Source organism: Haliotis cracherodii, unplaced genomic scaffold (genome assembly GCF_022045235.1).
Source record: "Haliotis cracherodii isolate W230 unplaced genomic scaffold, xgHalCrac1.p SCAF_2, whole genome shotgun sequence".
Classification (NCBI taxonomy): Eukaryota; Metazoa; Mollusca; class Gastropoda; order Lepetellida; family Haliotidae; genus Haliotis; species Haliotis cracherodii.
This window is the reverse complement of record NW_027266275.1, coordinates 42,034,025-42,046,849: the sequence shown is the minus strand read 5'-3', so window position 1 is coordinate 42,046,849 and position 12,825 is coordinate 42,034,025. Positions and strand designations below refer to the sequence as shown.

The 12,825-nt window shown below is 40.8% G+C and overlaps 1 protein-coding gene across 2 annotated transcripts; it reads left to right on the top strand.

The window, feature by feature from the left end:
- The first annotated feature begins 4,184 nt into the window (after positions 1-4,184).
- Positions 4,185-12,564, top strand: LOC139468117 (forkhead box protein J1-B-like). Of its 2 annotated transcripts, none has more exons than XM_071249857.1 (3): positions 4,185-4,453; positions 6,291-6,856; positions 7,660-12,564. In XM_071249857.1, exons 2-3 carry the CDS (start codon positions 6,362-6,364, stop codon positions 8,452-8,454), a joined length of 1,290 nt encoding a protein of 429 aa, XP_071105958.1. In that variant the 5' UTR covers positions 4,185-4,453; positions 6,291-6,361; the 3' UTR covers positions 8,455-12,564. The 2 variants fall into 2 exon arrangements, with proteins under 2 accessions (XP_071105958.1, XP_071105960.1); XM_071249859.1 differs by lacking the exon at positions 4,185-4,453 and adding an exon at positions 4,674-4,838.
- The last annotated feature ends 261 nt before the right edge of the window (positions 12,565-12,825 follow it).

Genomic DNA, 12,825 nt, shown 5'->3' with positions numbered 1-12,825 from the left:
TATATCGAGGTAACGATGGTCCATACGTAGTCAGTTTGACGGCATTGTTTGTCAATCGTTTACTGAATTGACATAAATTTCATGTTTGCTTTGTGATAATGGTTTGTCACAAACTAATCTGACAATATAGTGCTACAATCAGTGTCAGTATAGATACAGAAGTATGTGATCAAGCAAGTGCAACAAACATTATAATATGTCAATTACAACATTTAATATCATTCTCGAAAGTGGGTTTTAATGTGTTAAGGAAGATTTCTTGAATCTGACAATATAGTGCTACAATCAGTGTCAGTATAGATACAGAAGTATGTGATCAAGCAAGTGCAATAAACATTATAATATGTCAATTACAACATTTAATATCGAAAGTGAGTTTCATATACACAGGAAAGCATGGAAATAACGATATATATGTAAACATATTTAAGTGGAAGTTAAGGCAGGTCGATACATTATATTATCATGCTAACAAATGTATTCATTATCAATTATGCACATCAGTGGTGTGGCTCTCTGTGTAATAACTGACGGTACAACAGAATATTGAAACAAACATGTGCAAAATACATTTACATCCACGATCAACTGAAAATTACATCACACGTTGTAACTAAAATGAGCGTCGGCGTTAATGGAATCTTATCACCTTTAGGGTAATATAAACATCGATTCATAAAAAATCATATATGAGCAAAATAGATTCACCAATGTCATAAAGACACACTCCTGTTTCCACTCCTCTTTTACAAGACGATATATTGTAACACGTTTGATGGTGTGATATGATCGTTAATAGCACAGGGCTCTTCTTATACCGTGTTAGAAATGTAGTAATGTCATCTTGAAATCACGCGATGACTTGGTGACTGCATGTACCACCTAACCCTCTCTACACCTCCTGTGAAATATGCCATGTCACCTATGTATGTTCAGCTGGCTGCACAGACGTTATCAAATCAACGTCTTGTAACATTTGACGTTAATATTACAGCTTAAACAACATGTCATTCTTGATACAAAACATCTACGCAGTCTGCGATATAAATAATGTATAACAATCAAAACCATCGATATCACATGTCAGTCATTACACGTCACCTAACCCTAACATAACCTCTAGGAAGGCGAAGGTCAAGTTACATAAATGACGTGAACGTAATGTCGGCTAGGAACGTCAATATTTGCTCGTCTGTGACTTGCAAGGATTCGTGTGTTGACTCCGGCATTGTTGAGCATGTGGAAGGAAACCAATGGCCGTTACTACATAAGTACATGGAATGTTTGCTCTGTATGTACTGGGTGTATAAACTGTTTACCTGTTTACCTTTACAATTACTGGCTGCCCATCGCAAGAATATGGGGCCTGAAATACACATCAAAATCGAGGTGATATTAATTTCAAGGTATAATGCAACAGCGTCTGGACGCCTTATTGTCCAGACCTCGTAATTTCATTCTACATAACCTGCCCAGCACATTTTTCTTGAAAATACACGCGTGTATTTTTGGTTTTGTTTGACGTTAAACGAAATATTCCAGCTATATGACGGACGTTTGTAGATAATCGGGACTAGACCAGATAATTCAGGGATTGATATCATGAGCATTTGGGATACGATAACATGTATCAACCAATAACCACCCTACCCCGGTAGTCGCATCTAACGTCAAGCATAGTCGCCTGTAACGACAAGCGTGGGTTGCTGAAGACTAATTATAGCCCCTATCTTCACGGGCCCCAAGACACACGTAAATACGTATTCCCTCTTCCAACATTTGCACTTATATAAATGAGATTTAACTGCACTTTTAAAAAAAAATACATATTCAGTGGTTGCGACTCTCCTACGAACTGAATATTCGTTATCTCAAACTTGGGTTATTTGATTGACTCGGTTGTTGTGCCATACAGACCAGTGCCAGTTGGTCCATGTACGTCGTGTGCACGTTATAACGTGTTGGAATTCGAGATGCCCTGTTGAATAAATGATGACCGGACGTGGCCAGTCCTGAATCAATTACAACACGCGTGTCATCAGCTAGATACGCACGTCTATTTCATCTGTATTTATTTCGCCATGATCACCTTGTTTTGGCAATTGCAGCCATCCTTTTGTGTTGTCTATTTCATCTAATTCCACCAAGAAACAAATAGTCACCGCCGTGTAAACTCTGATTATACGTCGTCTATTCATTGCTAAAACAGGAAAAAAACATTAAAATATGGTTGAAAAAAGCCCTTGGAGCCCTAGTCTCCCTTCACGGATGTCAGACATGCCTGTTATTCTCGTACCTCTAACCCCGGCCCCACTCTCTTGTGTCAGGTATGACACACATTATTTCTTCAACGTGAAACATGCAATTAATTGTTCTTCCTCCCGGTGATTGTAAAGGTAACATATATTCGAAGGTGGGAAGGTTTTGATATATGAGAAATAGCAGGAACATCAGTGACATAAGATACTGATCTTGTAATAATTATTACATTTTCTTCAACCGACCACGAACAGTGAGTTTATCCAAAACCGAAGCATTTTTGCCAGCCTTTTAGACTGGCAGTTAAGTCACGGGATGTAACAGCATATGCTTAAATAACAATGGAGAAATAATGAAGACTAAATGGTCAATTTTTGTAGCCTTTAAAACTTATCTGTCACTCTCTCTTTCCTATCAGGTGGCACGGGTGCCCCAGTCGTCTAAAGTGCCGCGATTTGCTGTGCAGAATTGTGTCCATTGGGCACGCCAGAAACCTATGATTGTGGGTTCGAATCCCGGTTCGCCCCGATTATGTTTCTAGGTTTGTCAGCACCGTGCTCGCGAGTTTCACCGAAGTGGTAAACGTCTGAAACCTGCATCACTTCGGGCTTTCCTCCCACATAAAGCTGACACCCCGCGATAAAACTGGAATACTGTTAAAAGAGACGTTAAAACCCAACACACTCTCCCACTCATATTAGTTTCATTTTGCGCAAAAAGCACATTGGAATTAATCTTTGATCGGCGAAGTCTTAAGAACGATTCTTCAAATTACACTTGCATACACTTAATACCTATTATGTATGTATCCTGTCACATATTCTTACTTTAAATGTCAATGTATCAGTGAAGTATTTCCTTTCTGATGGTGTATACCTTAAATCCCCGTGACGTCACATACAGGATTTCTCGTACTTGACCAGCAATGGATATGATTGACGACTCCGCGATAACACTTGTGCGTGCACAATGAATAATCCTACGAACAATAGGTTTTTATGTAATGTAAAGAATTATCCCGATTTCATTTAGTATCAATACTCCTGTATTAACAAACCGGCACCCCAAACCTATTATTTCACGAAATGACAAGGAAATGCGATTAAGCGATTGCTCATTCATCTCAGACAATTCTTGATCCCGCGTGTAGAATCTATAATCGATGTCGATACTATTGACTCTAAACCCCATCAAGGCCATTTCAGAATGTTCATTAATCCAGACTCAGTCCAAGTTACTGGAACGAGTATAACACACACGTGAATAAAGTAACAAAGTAAGATATTGGAAAATGGTGTGTGACCTGAATGCCCTGCTAATCCAAGTCATCCGGGCATGTCTCAGACAATATGTGCAATTATTCTTTGCGAGGTGTTATAAATCAATAGAAAATGATCGTCATCAAGTTGTAGCATTTTCATATTTCTAGACATCGAAGAAATGTTGAGTTATTATCTAACACTAAATTCATTGCCTACGTCAAATACGTGTTTAAATGTTGACCTATATTCTTCCATTGATTTAAAAAGGAAGTCCGCTGGGATGAAACTGCCCAGGCTTTGATTTATGAACTCCGTGTACGAAATAGCGCTGCCGTATATTGAGTGTGACCCGAACCTTGTCGCTAGCACTAGTGTTTACAATGTTTATTGTTTTCAACCCCCACCCCCCACCCAACCCCTACAACCATTCGTATTGATGTGTACTGACAGTAGTCACATATACAAGACAGCGTGGTCTATGAATGTCAATTTCACTCCCGTTGTTTACATCGCTGCCATTGGCGCGCCAATCAACATCGGCTCAGCCAATGAGAGCGCAGCATATTATTTATACCGGTTTACATTGTTGCTAAGCCGGGGCTTATTCACCACGAGGGCTATTTATTTCCACTCAATGAATGTGACCCTCAGTTGTGTCACGGGCCCTATTCGACGGGGAAAACGTGTGGATATTCATCCAAACAGAAGTAAATAACAACAAGTGCATATTACAAGTGACAAGTCGGAATCAATTTCAGTCATACGAAAAAGGGTTCCGATTGTAGTTGCAAACTGTTCGTACTTGGATTTTAAGTGTTTACTTCATTTCGTCAATACCACAGCTGATCGGACGTCAAACTGCTGAATGACAGGTCTTGATATCAACACGCCGTCAACAAGACCCGTCGCCACAACTCACTAAAACATATCAAGTAAGTACAAATTATCAGTTTAAAATACACATATATAGCGGCAGAGCATCGTCACTCATTGTTTTATTGACATTTAACGGGTAAACAATTAAACCCCGTTATGTTATGACGGGAGCCAAGGCGTGTTGAGACCGGCTTCAAGATCGGCGCTTTCCGTCAGCGGGCTCGCCAAGTCTGTCGTAGCTTGTCTTCGTGCAATCATTGTAGGCGGACCGGGAACCGGGACCTTGTATATTTCAAGGGCAGTAGTGGATATGGTCAGGTTATGATAATTCTGCTTCAAAACTGCTATTCATATTTCGGCTGTACACAAGGAAGGAGGACTACTCGCTGTGATGGAGTGACCAGTGGGAACTTGTCCCGTCGCACTGGATATTGGCTTATTGTATGTATTGATTGTTTAAATAACATTCTCTCATGGTAGGCTTGATCTCCAACATGAAACAGTGAAATCAACATGAGTAGATTTCACTAAAACCCAAAAATAATCTTTTGATATAGCATTGTAATTATCATGGAATCTAATCAATGTATACCATTCTGGACGCACCTGTTCACGGTGACGACAAAGGATACATATAGTTATAAAAACAATTCCTTAATTTCACCCTTTCTTATTCTCGCACCTTCTGGATGCATCGCCAACCCCCCCAACCCCCCAACCCCACACACACACTGTCAGAACCCCGGGTGACATAAACAACCTTATCAATGAAGGAAACCCCTGCTATTAGCCTTACGTCATGGTTATCGATTTCCTTCGTATGCCTGGCATCACGGCTGCCACGAGTGTGTGTGATGTCCTCTCTGAAGACTTACTGTAATCAAAGCCTATACTAGTATTCATCTAAAGTATTGATCATAGTTTCAGGGTGTCAGGTTACTCTTGATTCTGCATGTAGATCTGAGCCCGCGAAGGACTTATTGTGGCATCGTTGTTATGTACAGTATTTCATTTCATGTCAGTGTTGTTAACCTCCGATATACGGAACGTCCGCTGATTCGTGTGTATTGACATTACTGCACCACCTTATCGTTAGCGAGTGCAAAACTACAACAGCTCCATTAAAGCCCTGATGTATTAATACAGTTGGCCAAGTTTCAATACATCTGTTCAATCATGAAGTAGATTGGGTACAGGTCAACACAACATGGAAAGCCCTCCCCGACAGGAACACGTATTGACACCTGTGTAAAGTTTTAATCTAACACACTGTATATTTTTCATCTTCAAATAGCATTTTGATAACGAAAGAACACATTCTAAACGGAATTCTATAATCTTAATAGCCACCCCCTATAGCTGATTGGAGTGAAACGTTTCTCCAACTATTCCTGGACAGCCATTAGTGTAAGCCACGCCTGACAGAGTTCAGTAGGCTAAGAAATGGTTATTTTTCGCTAGTTGGACCATTGATTTGCAGAGCAAGGGTCGATAAGTACGAGCACAGGTAACCCAATTAACCATGAAGCTGATTACCCTAATTAAGTCTACCAGTGCGAGGCTTGCGGGGCAGTCACAGTGATGGTAGTCAATACGTGAGCGGAACCCCACAAGCCACGTCTTGCACGCCACCTCTAACACGGCCTACATTGCCATGCCTCAGCAGAAACATGAACATATCTGTATAGGGTCTCTGGCTATATGACCTGAATACAATACGGTACAAATCTGTATAGGGTAATCTGTAATTTAGTAAATTACTTACATTAAAATACCGGTAATGACTGAAACTAGTTGTAGATCACGTGTGTTCTATGGTTCACTGACCTTGGTAATGTCCGTTGTTATTGTTTCCGGATGGCGGTTTTATACAGTTTCCTTGTTTCCTTCCAGTTCATTCAGTCCATCAACCAGCAGCCAAGACGAAGTTCCTCAACAAACTCACGCTCAAATCCCCGGCCAAAATGCCAATTCTAACACGTGACCATTTGGCCAACAAGTTCCGGCAGAACTGGGCCGCCAAACACCCCCTTGATTCCTGTAGCGGGGGAGGGGTCAACCTAGATGACAGCTTGACCAGTCTCAGCTGGCTTCAGAACCTCAACATCATGAACATTACATCCCCCACTCCACCACCCAGCCCGGGGCCACAAGATACTTCCAACAGAGCCTTCAAGAACAACAACAACAACAACAACGTCTGCGTGCTAACCACCGTCCAGCCACCCAAGGTTGACTCCCGTATCAACCTGGCCGACCCCGCACCGGCCTGCCTCGGGTACGGCACTGACTCCATCGACTACAAGTCCAACCCATATGTGAAGCCCCCCTACTCCTACGCTACACTTATCTGCATGGCGATGAAAGAGACGAAGAAGAATAAGATCACCCTATCTGCTATCTACAACTGGATCACTGAGAACTTTATGTACTACAGAATGGCCGACCCTAGCTGGCAGGTGAGGGGAAATCTGTTATTGACCATATACATTCCAATACTTTCAAAACCGGATTTACAAAGCCGCGTTTAACCCAACTCAATTACTGAATAGTCCACAATTTTAATTCAGAAACTAATCTCGTCACATTATCCTGAGCAATAGGTATGTTTACTTCTGCCGAGGGAATGACGTAATTTATTGACACAATCATATTCAATTACTAGAAACAATTATTCATCCCTGAGCAATAGGTATGTTTACTTTTGTTGAGGGAATGACGTAATGTATTGACACAATCATATTCAATTACTAGAAACAATTATTTATCCCTATATCCGGCGAATTTGTAATTAGATAAGGGCCAAATGCTAGTTTCGAATGTCACAATGATTTGTAGACCAGGGAAGGTCTTCCCCCACTGAGAAAGACAATGGAGAGAGCAATGCCATTAGGAGCCAGCTCACCCTCCCCAGACCTCCCTTCCCCACCCACACCGCTCCATTGTCCCACACGCTCTCAAAAATCATTAAATCCACAAGACGGAGGGCTTATTACTGAAGAAAGGCTCCACCTTCCACGACAATCGATATCTTGATATACCTATTGATTTGTGTGAATAAATAAGCATTGTTGTCTCCATGTTTGCCCCAGAGAATACGTAGGCGTTAGACACAAATACTCTATGCTACGTTAGTACACCAGGACGCATATCTTATAATGATTACATTTTTGTCCGTAGTTCGTGTTTGAATATGTTTTCAAAACCCTGTTTCATTTTCTGTCGAAACTTGATTTTAAACTGATCTTGTTCTGTGTTTTAGAATTCTATACGCCATAACCTCTCTCTCAACAAATGCTTTGAGAAGGTTCCCCGGCGAAAGGACGAGCCAGGGAAAGGTGGTTTCTGGCGGTTAAATCCCGAGTACAGCGACATGATCGAGAATGGCATCTTTAAGAAAAGGAGGGGGAGCAGAGATTCATGCCCGGCTCCACCCGCCAAGAAGATCAAGAAGGAGGAAGACCCGTATAGCTTCTTGCACGAAAACACCAAGAACCAACGCGAAGACAAGTTGCTAAGTAATGGCTCAGTGATACATTTCAGTGCCCATGATGAAGATGAGGAAGAGGACCCTGCGTTAAAGGGGGACTTCAACTGGACCTCTATATTGAGTCAGGACATTGAAATAGCCGGGATTAAAATCAAAACAGAACAGCTGCTTAATGATGATTCCGACGCTGGGCCTTTGATAGCAATGAGCCCTCCTAGTTCAGAAAGCAACTCAGACGATTTAGGTCTGGATGACTTGTTGTCCCAAACCGACCTTGTCAATTCGGACTTCCCTCTAGATTTCACGAACAATTGTCCACTGGATTTAACGGTTAGTGGTACAGGAATCAAAGCGCCCGATTGGTGGGAGGTCGGGGTCAATGGTCGCAGCAGTTTGACAGACATTGCCAACACAAATGACAGCCGTCTATCAACACCTGTCCATCAACCGGGCTATGATGACCACATCAGCTGGGATGATGGGCCAAGTGTTGCAGACATTGCTAGTGCTTTCGACGTTGATAATCTGTTTGACATTGAAAACATACCAAGTCCTCGGTTATTATGAGGTATCGTTTCATAGACTACCATCAGCATTATTCACTCTCCACCCATTGTGTACCCTAAAAGTTCATTGAGGAGATTACCCAAAACACGAGCCAACGAAGGGTCGACCTGGCTCAAGGGATGGCTGTGAAACCAGTATTGTGATGATGTCCCCTACAGAGACGTGCCAAACATGTTTGGAGCTTGTCAGGCGTGATGCCTAAGAATGGACATCGACATAGGGTATATATTGTACATATCAGCCTATTTATATAACAAACCAGTTGTGTGTTTGATCATTCTCTGCTCACAGCTTGAGACTGCCTTTTTATATTTCATAACCACGGTGTAGATTGCAGGCCTCGGTTGTGACCGTGTTAGTTACCTGGCACACCGTCAAACTCTGGACAGCAAAGTGAAAGTTTATTTTATACTTATTTATTGGGCATATAAGTGCTACACTTTGGCTGTATCTACAGCCTTAATTTCTGTTTTAGCCAACTTGTTACATCAAGAACACTTAACTGTGCATTCCAGGGTGCATTGATATGTACAACCGTGTCACTTATCACGACATGACGAGTAATGTATCACCCCTGTTTGACGTGTGTGTATTGTTAAAGGAGGCGTTCCAAAGAAACTTTCAAACATTGTTTTAATGACAAACGGTATAATCCCGAGGCCTGACTCCCGTGTAGCATGCACTTGTTAATTGTTGTACATTGCAGATGTTCATTTCATTTACATATTTATTTCCTTGTGTTGTGTGAGTGTGATACTGACATGCCCATCACAGATCCGTCCATATTTACCTATTTATATATCCAACTTGTGATATTTTTTTACAAAAATGATTTTTTTGCGAGAATAAATGCAAACATTTATTGACATTTATTGTACATATATTCCAAGTTGAGTCTTGGAAGACGATAGTTCACAGCAGGTATAAATAGCGTCATGTTCAAGTTCCGTGTTGTGTGCCCTGATCAATTCTCAAAGCAATAGTCAAGTAGCTGTCACTGTGGGATGACGAACACGTAATACTTCTGTAAGGATGACAAACAGTTGCCTCGTTATATGTCTATCATGTTCCATTACGCTGATAAATATTTGGAAAACCACACCTCTTGAATTCCTACCCCCAGTGCCTTTGAATATGTATTGATACTATACAACATAGGGGAGCAGAGTATGTTGTCCCGCAGCACGGCTCTCCCTTCAGCATGACGTAGTCAACTCCCGTAAACAGATTGTATCACTGGAACAGTCCATATATTTTTGGGGTAGGGGGTGGGGTGTCTGGTATAATAGAACCTCTGATAAGACATGGCGGGCAAGGGAACACGTAGTTTATTACTGCAATCTGTCAAGTTGGTAAAACACTTTGATGAGATAAAATACTTGGGACGCCGTCAGTGCTTTGAACAATTGGCATGAATAGGCCAAAAGCAAACGCTAAACAACCTGTTATAATTGAATAATCTGATTTGAAAATATAACCCTACTTGATTAATTTACTCACGTCACTCTTTTAATTTTGTTTCAAAATTTCAAAGATTCTCTAAACCGCATTGATCGTATCGGTAGAAGAAAGCAAATGTTTTCCTTAATTTGTCAAGTATTGTGTTGAAATGTGGACGTATTGTATTCCAGGGAGGTAATACAACACGGCCCTATGGTTACAAAGAATACCCATGTAAATATTTGGTTCAATTGAAATATTAAGAATGGTTTGATCAATGGAGGTGTGAGGATAAGTCAAGTTGCTCAAGGAACAGTTTTCACTGTGTACAAAGACCAAATATGAACTGGTACAATGTGATTATTCAAGGTGTTAAAAGATCTTATATCGCCATGTCTCCGAGTCTAGTATTTGCAGTGAAATGTATTCATGGGTGTATCATAAAACGTGTCAATGAGAAATCCACTTTGAGCGGCCTGTGCGCCGGGAAGGGGCAAGTTCCGACAGGCTGTCAATGGTAATGGTACACTTACGTCTCCGACAGTCTCGTGTGTGTTTATCTGCAGCGCTTATCGTGTGGCATTCCCGACGTCTACTAGCAATCATGACTATTCGTTTCACTTATCAGAGGTGTTAACATTGAAATAAGTGATACAATATGTTTCACCTGAAAGCAATTATTATTCAGGATTTTAGTGAGCTGCGTACAATGATATGTATCTATTTTGCATAATTCTTTAAGTGAACATGTGTCGGTTTCACTATTATTTTGGTTTTGTTGAAATCGGTTGATGTTGAATGATATTTTAACATAAGGATGCTGTGCAATGTATAATGATTTTACATATTAGGTGATCACATATCTGCACGGTACGCGTACTAGTTGCACAAGGTATTCACGTGTACACGATACCAGAGAGCAATTTAACGGTTGTCGATAGCCTTTTTTGCTTGCTTATCAACTTCCTGTCAATCATAACGCGTGTCGAAATACATTTCATGGCATTGCTTCGCTACAGTGTCCGGGGGAGAACTGAATTGGCTTTGTATTGTTAATCTGGGCGTTTGATCCGCTCTGAGACGTGCAGAGACAAGCCTGGGTTTAGCCTCACTGGTAGCCATAGGGTACTGACTGATCGCCGACAGTAATAGACGTACTGTATTGATTATCAATATCTATAGCTTGGATATCGACAACGTCCATATCGAGGTTGCTACTGGTGGTCTATTTAGCTTATCTTAAATGGCATACTTCATATTTCAGATCTTTTTTAATTAAGTTGCCAAAACACCTTCATGGCGGCGTTGTTTGTAGCAGTTAGAGCAGCATTACGCGTTGTGTGTGCTAGATGTACATATGTTAGTGTCATCGACAGTATTGTATTCAAGTCTGATCCACAATCTGTGATATTTGTGTGTGAAACTAGACAGTATTGACGTATGTAGTCAGGTTGTGTTTCTTTACAACACTCGTATTTTTAATAACTTCTTTGAGAGGCATTTAGACGGTGAAGTCCAAAGGAAGGATAAGGTTTATGGATGAACAACTTCTTTATTACAATTAGGAGCGACGTTTACACCGAAACATCGCTGCTAATTGTAATAAAGAAGTTGTTCACCCATATATCTTATCCTTACGTAGTATTTTTTAATACTTTACCCATTGTACACTTTACAGTAAAGCATGTTTAATTCCACTCATTATGCCATTCCAAACAAACCAGTAAAACACCATTCCAAAACGTGTGGTGAAAGTATTGAACCTGTGATAATTATTTCAAAATCAACTTTCTCCATTAAAACATTGCTTATTAAGTGTGTGCTACGACTGAAACGAAGGCCAGTTGTTTATGAACCTGCTCAATTCTTATATGTGACATTTGACAATGTTAAATATGGCACGTGTTGAACCTGTTTGTAATTTCAAGTGATCTGTTAAACTAGTCACGCGTGGTGTGGGGCACCTCTCAACACGCGTGACTGTATTTCACAATATGTAGCATTATTATTGTATCCGTGTTTCTTTCACAGCTAGCTTGTCCATATGTTCCCATTTTAATATGACAAGAATATTAGTGAATAGTACATGGTGTCCCTCTTTGTGTGTCACAGGACGAGTGATATGAACATGTTATCGACTGGTGTATATTATCTCCTGTGATTCCTGTCATATTAGTTTCCAATCGCATGAAGCTTGTACATTTCCGTCAAGACCCGATCCGGTCCGTATTATTAACTACAAAAGCTATCATAACCCTATTGTTATGATGAATAACATATCTTCATTTCATGACATTTTATTGTCACACCTGTCGAAACTGAAAAGTGCATTTCAAAGACTTTTCATCACAAAATATTTAAGATGTACTTTTCAAACATTAACATACAAAAGTGCAAGCCATTTACCTAATCATACTGAACGCTATCATATTTTTCAAATGCCCAGCCTGGTTACACAGGGAACAAGGCTGTCAAATGTCGAGATATTGTTGAAGGATTTCAAACATTCTCGAGTATTCTTGCACAGTCAGTATTTCCGCCCTTGTGACCAGTATTTCCACATGTTCCAGGCTATATCATCCGTCCATATGTTATACATTGTCAGTGTGGTTTACACGAGCTGCTGGCTCGACCTGCGTGAGGTCATGATCTGTGATGTTGTGAACATGACAATAAAACATGAACAAATACAATCAATACTTTGTCTTACTATGGGATGTGTATGGAGTTGAGTTGGTCGATGCTGGAGCAAACTATTGCTGCTGTGGAGGAGGGGCGCTGTCGAAGACGTCGTGGTCCGCTGTATCGATGGTCTTCAAGGATGTGTGGATCGTTGGTCATGCTATCAACCACTAGTTTGGCTGGTCAAGATACACTTTGGGTCAGTATACGTGTCGGTGCGCTAGTTTCTTATATCTACCTCGGCCACCT

Coding starts and splice junctions, on each gene's coding strand:
- LOC139468117 (XM_071249857.1), top strand. CDS start 6,362: ATGCCAATTCTAACACGTGACCATTTGGCCAACAAGTTCCGGCAGAAC. Junction 6,857..7,659: donor TGGCCGACCCTAGCTGGCAG/GTGAGGGGAAAT, acceptor TCTGTGTTTTAG/AATTCTATACGCCATAACCT.